This window comes from Nesoenas mayeri (assembly GCF_963082525.1).
Source record: "Nesoenas mayeri genome assembly, chromosome: 1".
In the NCBI taxonomy this organism is placed as follows: Eukaryota; Metazoa; Chordata; class Aves; order Columbiformes; family Columbidae; genus Nesoenas; species Nesoenas mayeri.
The window spans coordinates 117,831,827-117,841,958 of record NC_137541.1 but is presented as its reverse complement, the minus strand read 5'-3'; the positions used below and the strand labels follow the sequence as shown (position 1 = coordinate 117,841,958).

The window sequence follows — 10,132 nt, the reverse complement described above, 5'->3', positions numbered from 1 at the left end:
ACCAGATTGGAAGTCTGGTATGTCCAAGGTTTGGCTTGGCCCTTGTGCATGTTGGCACAACCCCTTGTGGGCTGGGGTCAGGCTTTGAAGTGGCACCATTTCCCTGCCTGCCTCCAGTGCAGGATGAGGCCACATTTGCAAACCTGTGTCTTGGCTTAGCGTTCCCGCTCCAGCAGGGGGATTGGACTAGATGATCTTTTGAGGTCCCTTCCAATCCCAAACATACTGTGATATCTGATCGTATGTAGATGTCTCTGTATTTCAACAGTACTGGTGAACAGTACTGATGAATGCTTCTTTTCTCCTTGTCTTTGAAAAACAATATACTATTTCGTAAGACCCTACAAAGAAAAACACAAAGCTGTCCCTGTATGTTGGTTTGTTTACCCTGTTTTTATTAACAGCTCAGTAGCCTCTTGCTGCCCTTGTACGGGTGTGATCCCCCTGCCACGCTCGGCCTGCACGCACCTTGTGGCTCCAGCCTTTCCCTTGCAAAAAGAACCTGCTGCTGCTACGCTGGTGTTCAAAACAAGTTTCAGGGATTTATTTCCACGCGCGTTTTACTTATTTTTTATGACTACTCTGATTATTGCTAAACGAAGTGGGGAAGGGACCAAGGCCGCGCCCTCCCCGCCTCCAGGGGGCGCCCTCCCCGCCTCCAGGGGGCGCCCTCCTCCCCCGGCGCTGCCAAGGGCGCAGCGGCCTCTAGTCGCGGCCCGGCCCGCCCTCTCCCTCCGCGGCCTTGCCCGCCTCCCCGCACCGCCGCCCCTCCGCCCTCGCTCCGCCGCCCGCTCCCACCGCCCGCGGCCATGCTGGCGTCCCGCGGGCCGGCCCTCTGCACCGCGCTGCGGCGGGCAGCGCCCGGCGGCCTCGCCTCCTTCCACTGCTCCGCTGGGCGCCGCCGCAACGCGCGCGTCGCTGTGGTGAGTAACGGGGCAGGAGGCCGCGGCGGCCGCGGCAGCTCCGGCGAGGAAGGCTTTTTCACCGCCTCCATCCACACTCAGCCCGGTGCCGCGGGAAGGGCGCCGCTGCAGCCGGGTTCCCTCCGGTGGTGCGGCTGGTGGTGGCGGTGAGAGGGTTTGGGGTGGCCTGGGGCCTAGGAAAGACCCGGTTGGTGGCCGCGGCGGCTGGGAAGCGTCCGGAGAAGCTGAAGTGAGAATTAAAGCGGTTTAGAACTGACTAACTTGCAGAAAACCAGACCAGGAGTGGGAAACGCATAAAAATTGGCTTTTGAGTAGTTGTTGTTGGCCAGGAGCTGAGTTTCAAAGAGCTGAGCTACAACTAATTTATAGTGTGATTGGGGGAGGTACTGGCAGGACACAGGAAAATATTTAAGCTCGGTTATGCTCCTCTGTAGGAAGGAGGTAGAGCATGTTAAAAATACATAAGAAAGTGGAAGAGCTATAGGTTACCAAAGGAAAATTTAGGCTGTAGATGGCGTCCTAAATGGATACCCAGTTTTGGAGCTCAGTGTGCGGTCTTTGAAGCCTGAGCTTTGCATGGTCTTAACAGCATAAAATGTAAAGAAGTTATAAGGTGTTACCTGCATGAAGAAATCTGTTTGGGGCAGAGTTGGCTCAGGCATGGGCAGAATGCTGTTCCAAGTGTCTAAAAGGTAACTTGCCAGGAATTCTGCCATGTTAGCGAGCCACAGCTTTTTGAATAAAGAGTAACAAATGTTACTGTTGACATTAGTGATACAAATTTCTTGACTGTTGTAGAAGATGGATTTGTCAGCAAGCAGGTACTGAAATAACAGAAGACCGTGTTTTAGTACTTCCAGGGAGCTTCAAAAACATTTTAAAAGTATTGCTTACAGAAAATAACTAAAGTCGCTTGTATATTCAGTCTCACTTAAATGAAAGATAAAAAGTTGGAAAGCAGAAGGTGGCTCTTAAATATTTGAGCAGCAGAGGTAGGATTATCACAGACACAAGAAATTTGGTGAAGTGATGATGGGATGCTGTGCCTGTGAGAGCAGAGGACAGGGTGTTGTGATCTGAAAGCCCCTTCGAGTCCAGCATTTCTAAGACAGTTTCAGTTGCGAGTTTCTGTTCATGTGTCTGTGATTAAAAGCTTTCAAGCTTCTAAAAAACTGAGATAAAATCAGGAGGGAAGAGAGTAAAGTCAATAAATTGACTCTCTTTAACTGGATTTTTTTCTTTCAAGGTAAACAACCAAAAAAAACCAAACCAAGAGTTCACATATATACTTTAAGGAACTAGATAAACTAGATAATCCCTTGGGGTTTTTTTCTGTGGCGGTGGTGGTGTTTGTAGTTGTTTGTTTTGTATTTATAATCACTTTTTTTTCTTGGATTTTTTAAAATGTTTTTTTCTCCACCCACACAAGGATAGCTGATTGCTTTGTGCTTTTTATTCTCTGGATTAAAAGTGATTTAGCTATTGATCTCTGATGAGTATCATCAGACAAGATACAGCAGCAGGTAAAATAGTTTATCTTAAGTGTCACCTTGAACTGTACTTCTGTTCCACATCTGTTTCATTTGCATCTGGATGAGACAGTATTTCACATGGGTATGGAGACTTCATAAATGCACATATGAAACTCAGAATAACCTATTGTGTGCACGATAAAGGATACTCAAGGATATCATGTCAGTTTAAGTCTGAGGAATAAATGCACAAGCCGATAAATAAACGTTAGTTATTTCTGAGGCCTGTCTATGATGGGTAGCTATAAATAGGAAATGCCAGTTCTTCAGCATGTCATATGGCAACACCAGTGCTAATAGCAGGTTGTACACTGGTTTAGTAAAGAGCTTGTTGCTATGTTGGTTTTTTTTGGGGAGGTGGGAGGGGTGGTGGGGGGAGTTTTGTTGCTGTTTTCTTTTGAATCTTACAAGGCTTGTGAAAGGTCTGGTTGGAAGTTTTGTATCACCTGAAACAATCTCTTGATTTTCTTACTTCAGGTCCTATCTGGTTGTGGTGTCTATGATGGCACAGAAATCCATGAGGCCTCAGCGTAAGTTGCTTTATGAAACTGTAAGCTCTAAAAAAGTCTCCTTTACATTACAGCAGTCTGTTGAATTCAGTTTTGGTCTCTCTGGTCATCAAAATTGTCCTGAAAGATGTATGATGAAGCTTCACAGTTTTCTCACAGCATAATTGGGAGCTCAGGCCACGTTCTTGCAGTGCCCAGTGGTTGTCCAAAGATGCAGCACAATGCATGTGATGCCAGAGCAAGGAGTTTGAGAGAGACTGACTTACCTTCAGAAACAGAAATTCAGGGTTCCAGAATCAATCTCAAGAGCATTAAGTGAAGACTTCATTTCATAGTCACTTTGAGTTTCTGTTCCTGGGGCTGAATCTAACACTAGAATTGTTAATACTCAAATTATTAACTCTTAGTGTTAAATGCTAAATGTACACATAGGTATGTTAATCATGAGACTCTTCCGTAACAGCTGGGGACGTGCAATGAGAAAGGAAGTTTTCATTCTTCCTGGTTGCCTGCTGTGAGAGCACCGAACGAAGAAACTTACCTTTGGCATACCTGACCCTGCTTCCAAACTGTTCTGTTCTGCTTTGCACTTTGGCATTACCTACAGGGATTTTGTTGCTACATGCTCAGTATGCTTTGATAGCATGTGTATTTCTCCTCTTCTTTCAAAATCAGGTGGTGGAGTATTTGTAGCAAGACTTAGGAGTCAGGTAAAACTCTCATAATGTTTTCAGCATGTTTTATCTCTGTTTTTGTAGCGTACTGGTACACCTTAGTCGTGGGGGAGCTGAAGTGCAGATGTATGCTCCAGATGTTCCTCAGATGCATGTCATTGACCACAGTAAAGGGCAACCAGCTGAAGCTGAGTCCAGGTACAGTCTGTGTTTGATGTGTTTTCCGTGACTGCTGAGCCTCCATCTCTTAGGCATTCTTCAGACACACCAGCCTGGAACTGCACTGTAGCACCTTTCTGACTGGCTTTAGTAGCTTTATGCAAGCTGGTGGTTTGACTGGAGAGAAAATATTAAATGAGTTTTCTGGACTTGATTATATACAGTCTCTTAAAGCCTGTGTTTCCCAGTGGTAGTATTTCAGGAGTATCAGTAGCTTCAGTTATTGAGTACCGTAGTTCTTCTTGCTTCCTCCTCTTCCTCTGCCAAAACTTTTGTTGTGCCCTTCTGTGCACAAATGCTTAATTGATATACTTGTTTTATTTCTGGTTCTTCAAGGAACGTTTTAGTGGAATCGGCAAGGATTGCTCGTGGTAAAATTGCAAGCCTAGCTAAACTCACGACAGCAGATCATGATGCTGTGATATTTCCTGGTGGATTTGGAGCTGCTAAAAACTTGTGAGTGCCAACTAAGCATTAAACTCCTCAACTAAATATTCATTATCATTTATTCATAATAAACTATGATTCACACAATAAAATAAGAAAGCTATAAATGGCCTTATTTACTACGTATGTAACCACTACTTAATAAGGAAAACTCCTTTGAAAGTATTAGAGTTAAGTTATGCTGTTCATGATGGTTTCCAGTCATTATGCTTATAGGCATTGTCACGTTTTCAATTTTCCAAACAATGTTGATGAGAATTCTGGAGTTTAGATAACGCACAAGAAGTCCTTTTTCTCCCACCCTTGTGGTGATTTGTTTTGGGCTGGGCTGAGGGAAGTGAAAGTAGAACTTAAATTGTTTCAGGTGTTCCTAGTGTTATAATTCTGTTTCTTCATGTCTGCCTACCAAAAATTCCCCTCTTGCATTAGTAACAGTAGAACAACAGCTAGCTCAAAAACAAAAAGGGAAAGAAAGGAGTTAGCTATGTGAAATACTGATAATCTTGTTATTTATCTGCCGTTTTGTTGGCTTTGAGAAACCTGAATGTTATTTCCCTTTTCTTCTTACAGATTTTTCTTCTTTGAAAACATTTCTATTCCACTTCTCAGTAATCCTAGTAAGCTGATTAGATAATTCTTATTTCTGATGTTTATATCAAGTAAGGGACTTTCTGACATACCAAAGCCTTAGAAGTGAGTCATTTTGGTTAAAGCATCAATGGTCAACTCCATGCTTTTTCAGTCAGCTCTTAAAAGCTACTAAATTTGTGATGACCCTTGGGAGCCACTCTGGACAGATAGGGATCTCCATTTGTAGGTTTGTACTCAGTTATGTGTGAAGTTTCTTGTTGTGGCAGATCCACCTTTGCTGTTGATGGGAAAGATTGCAAGGTGAATGGAGAAGTTGAACGTGTCTTGAAAGACTTCCACAAAGCAGGCAAACCTATTGGGTACGTATGTTAGTTGGAGGGGCTTTTGTTTGATAGTGTGAGAATGGAGACGTTGTCTGTTTGGTTGTTGTGTGCAGCTGTTATTGTTGGAACTAGAAAAAGCATCTTCCGTTTTGTATCAGTTGTAGCTTATTTTTTTTAAATGGGTTTTTCGAAATGTGTGTGTATGTGTAGGTGCTCATCACAGAATAAGCTAAGAAAGTGCTGAGTGGAAGTTGCCTTGTTAAGACTATGTCAATTTTAATCTTTTCCATTATGACCAAGTTTTGAAAGGATGCTGTTGTAAAACTGCTCTTATAATTACTTTTGTTGCAGTCTTTGCTGCATTTCACCAGTGTTGGCAGCAAAGGTTCTCTCTGGTGCTGAAGTGACTGTGGGCCACGAAGAAGAGGAAGGTGGCAAGTGGCCTTACGCGGGGACTGCAGGAGCCATTAAAGAGCTGGGAGGAAAGCATTGTGTGAAAGAAGTAACTATATCCTTTCCTGCTAATTTCCTTGTTGAGAGACTGTTTAGTCGTGTGTCATTACAGTAAGGAACACATGCGGGGTCTGTGCTTTTCCTCTTATGGTTTACTGAAGGTATACAACGTACAGCAGAGAGCAAGTAATATAGTGCATGATTATAAACATTGTCATCGTACGCAGCTATGTAGTTAGAAATTGTTCTCAGTCGTTGCCGTAGAACTCCGCTGGACACGTGGTAATGCAGTAAATGCTGAGTAAATTTGCACATAAAACTGACATGAGTTACAATTTGTCAGTTCTCTTTGAGATGTGTTTTCTTTTCCTGAAGGCTAGTGCTGTAATCAAATTGTACTCAGAGACATTTTCATTACAGTCAGTAAATTTTGTAGGTTTTCTTCTGTTTCTGAGCGTTCCCACGGATTGCTCTTGAAGTGTTTGTATTTCTGGCAAAACCAGCTTCTAGTATCTTGGATTATAGGTTGCAGCTGTCTTTCCAGCTGGAAGGTATAATATATTTAGAGGTACTTTTTAATAGGATAGTGGAGTTATGAGGTTTTGTCAATGATGCTTTATTTTGCAGACAGCATCCACAAGTGAGACATAGGCTGTGTTTTCCTTAACTTCCTTTTACGAAGCTCATGTGGATACAAAGAACAAGGTGGTTACTACCCCAGCATTTATGTGTGAAACAGAATTACATAAGATCTTTGATGGCATTGGGGCCATGGTAAAGAATGTGCTAAAATTAACTGGCAAATAAAAGAAACCCAGAGATGTTTAAATTGCAGATGTAATATCAAATGCAGTATGGACCAATGGAAACATTTTCACCTGCTTGTCCTGTGCACACTCTAGTGAATGCTGATAGGAAGCTGAAGCTGATTGATTCCCAGCTGCATGTTTTTCCATGCCCTTTCCAAGCAAGGGGCCTGCAGAACAGCTTACCGACCACAAGCGGCCTGGCCTGAGGCACAGAGCATTTTCTTGAACTTTTTGAGCTGGAGATGGCTGGGCAGACATGTTCTGAAACTGGTCCTCTCGATGCACCGGTGTCAAATCATTTCTATGGGGGCAAAAAGAGGCTGAAGGCCCTGTCAGAAGCTGAGGGCAGGTGTGTTGCAGAGACATGGCAGATGCAGTCGCAGTAGATCTAGTGGACAAAGGATGGGAGTAGAGAGGAATTGGTGCATCATTCAAGGTTTATGTGCTCAGGCCTATATCTGTGAACTAAAAGCTACGATCAGCCGTCAAAGGAATGGACATCTTCCACATCTTAATTTTAGCTTGGTGTTAATTAAAAGATTAATGTTTTGTTTATCAACTTCAAAGAATCCTGTTTTCTTAAAAAGCCATTCTGAGTATCAATCAGCAGCAGGATACATCTTAACTGCCACAACACTAGCACTCTGAAAAATTCATCCATTGGCCCATTATAGCTAAAAAGGTCTTGAAATGAAGAAGAAAATATCTGCTGATATGACGCACAATTTTTGAGGATAACATCCATGCTGAAGTAGTTGCCTGACTAGCAGTGGATGGAAAAAAATCTCAAATTATCCTCACTTCATCTGCTTTAGGGTAATAAAGCTTTCTCCAAAGAAATATTATTGAATGTCTGGAATAATGATGTATAAATAAATTAAATTTTGCCTTTATTCCTTGTGCCTTTATTTTTGTTTGACAAGTGACTCTAGTAACATATGCTGGTTGATACATTCTAGCACTTACTCAGCTTTTCGGTTCTCCTCAGGTGTGTGACTTTTTTCCGTACAGAATCCAACTGAGCCTCTGTGGGAACAGCAGTTCCAGCTAAAGGGCCTTGGACAGATTATATAGAAGTATGGTTTTTATGAGTGTGAGAAGTGATAGCCCAGGCCAGTGAGAATGGTATCTCAGGTCAGAAAACTGCCCCCATATGTATGATGTGTGAATGTCCTTGGGCCTGGTCTGTGAATGAGTGGGAACGTAACTGAAACAAAGATAACATCAGTGTGGTGTGTTTTTAATAACAATTATTGGAAAAACATCTTATGTAACATCTTAGTCTGGGTCCGTATCTGTAAATCCTATATATTGTCACTGATTAATAAAGAAGGCCTCAGCCTGGCTCAGCTCTCTGCTCTGCCCGGCTCTGCACTCCTTCCCGAACAACATCTCTGTCTGTGCGTGAATCTTTGTCTGCGTCTTGGTGTGTGTTGTTTCTAATGGTCGCAAGCCTCCTTCCCCCTTTCCAAGTTATATGTCATCTTTGTATTTAGCAGGAAGCAACATTTCTTAAATTCAAACTAACAAAATGACACCCTTTACCTCGTATTAAAATTCCTTTTACATGACAGACATGTCCCTATTTTTAAGGCAGTATTATGTGTTTCATAAATTAAATCTACAAGCATTAGCCTGCATATGGTAAATACTCTTTGTGGCTGAAGACTTGTGAGGGACATGGAATTACATTTTTTTGTTGGAGAGTGAGCAAAGAGGATGAAAGAAGCTTAAATATGAGTGTTGGGTATGCTCAACTGGCTCAGTCAGTGTTCATGGAATAAGTGGGTTTTGCTTCTGAAGCCTCTTAGTATGTGATTAATTTTTTGTTTCTAAAGTAATCATGGTAGGATTTAGAAGATCTGAATTTGCATTTCAAAGATGTGGCACTGTTTTCTTAGAGGTTTTTATAGAGTTCTCTTTTGCAAATCACAGACTCCTGTGTGGTTACAAAGAAATCATGCACAGAAACCATCATGGTAGCAGGCATGGTTCATAAAGTGGATTTTGGACATATTCTGAAACTTTTTTGCTTGTGTATCAGATTCTGTAGGGAATTTTCAGTATGAAGTTGATAAGAAAAGGAATATAGAACTGTCTCTCTGTGATTCAGTGCATATTTCCTCCCTAAGATTTGCTTGTACATAAGTGAGTGCTTTTAATGCAAATTTTGTATGCAGAGGATTAGCGGACTATGGGAGGTCATCGTTCATGTAAAATGTAATGACATCTAAAAATGTGAGTCTTTCTTACATCTGCAGCAGTTCTAGAAGAAATTTGGTGACAAAAAGTATGACAAAACAGGGATGGTATTGAAATCCCTGCAGTAGGGGGAGAGGAGAACAACAGCTGCCTGTGTTAACGGTACCACCATCTGATATAAGAGTGATCTAAATTGTGTTCACCTGTAGTATGGTGTCCAACTCGAGTGCTCAGTACGGGAAAGACATGGACCTGTTGGAGAGGGGCCAGAGGGGGCCACCAAGAAGATCAGAGGGCTGGAACAGCTCTGCTGTGAGGACAGGCTGAGAGAGTTGGGGCTCTTAAGCCCGGAGAAGAGAAGGCTCTGGGGAGAACTTATTGTGGCATTTCAGTACTTAAAAGGGGTCTATGAGGAGGATGGGGACAGACTTTTTAGCAGGGCCTGTTGTGACAGGACAAGGGGTAATGGTTCTAAACTAAAGGAGGGGAGATTCAGGTTAGATATGAGGAAGAAATTCTTTACAATGAAGGTGGTAAAACACTGGCCCAGGTTGCCCAGAGAGGTGGCAGATGCCCCATCCCTGGAGACATTCCAGGCCAGGCTGGACAGGGCTCTGAGCAACCTGATCTAGTTGAAGATGTCCCTGCTCATGGCAGGGGGATTAGACCTGATGAGCTGTAAAGGTCCCTTCCGACCCAAACTGTTCTGTGATTCTGTGACTATGAGTTAAATCTTTTCATTAGCTCCCCTCACCATAGCAGGGCTGTGTGTCTGTATTTAGGGTTTCTCATATCTGCAATTCCTACTAAGTGCAGCTGTGGCAGCATAAAGCTCTCTTTTCTCTTGCTTAGTTTTAGGTCTGCTGAGGAAAAAGATGCCTTATTAATTTTTTTTGAAGAAATTGCTAATATGCAGTGACCAACTGTTGTAAGTTGCTTGCTAGATGATCCAGATGGTGCCTCTTTTTACAGTCCTCTGACATTCTTTCTTGAATCCAGATACCAAATAATGAAGACTACAAGTAATGCGCCGTTTCCTTTTCTAAGCAGGTGCAGTGTTGGTCATGTTCATTCCTGTCTTTGTGACTTCCAGGCTGAATTATCACAGTGGCACATGCTAACAATTGAATATGCAAATTGAAAAGCTCACCTAAATTTGACAGGACATCTGATCTGCTAAAATAACAGCAGTATTTTAAAATCATGGCCTCAGTATTGGTGACTCTTTGAGACCAGGGCTGTGCATTGTAACAAATACTTAAGGAACCAGCTCCTACTGAGCGCCTGAAATGTTTTTTCAAGGTAGTTACAAAAGTGAGGTACCCGTATGGCGTTGTCAGTGCTGAAGGCTTGGACATTTGGTGGGGATGGGACAGACAGATATGCACTAGGGAAATCAAGGACAACATTTCATTTTCAGAAAAAAAAATCACATTGTAGAGCATTGTTT

The 10,132-nt window shown here is 42.6% G+C and overlaps 1 protein-coding gene across 2 annotated transcripts; it reads left to right on the top strand.

Annotated features, from left to right (window-relative positions):
- Positions 1–716: 716 nt before the first annotated feature.
- GATD3 (glutamine amidotransferase class 1 domain containing 3) lies at positions 717–7,373 on the top strand. 2 transcript variants are annotated; one of them, XM_080363884.1, is made up of 7 exons: positions 717–923; positions 2,933–2,985; positions 3,723–3,836; positions 4,194–4,313; positions 5,162–5,254; positions 5,570–5,726; positions 6,350–7,373. In XM_080363884.1, exons 1-7 carry the CDS (start codon positions 810–812, stop codon positions 6,476–6,478), a joined length of 780 nt encoding a protein of 259 aa, XP_080220010.1. In that variant the 5' UTR covers positions 717–809; the 3' UTR covers positions 6,479–7,373. The 2 variants fall into 2 exon arrangements, with proteins under 2 accessions (XP_080220010.1, XP_080220011.1); XM_080363885.1 differs by lacking the exon at positions 717–923 and adding an exon at positions 2,010–2,446.
- The last annotated feature ends 2,759 nt before the right edge of the window (positions 7,374–10,132 follow it).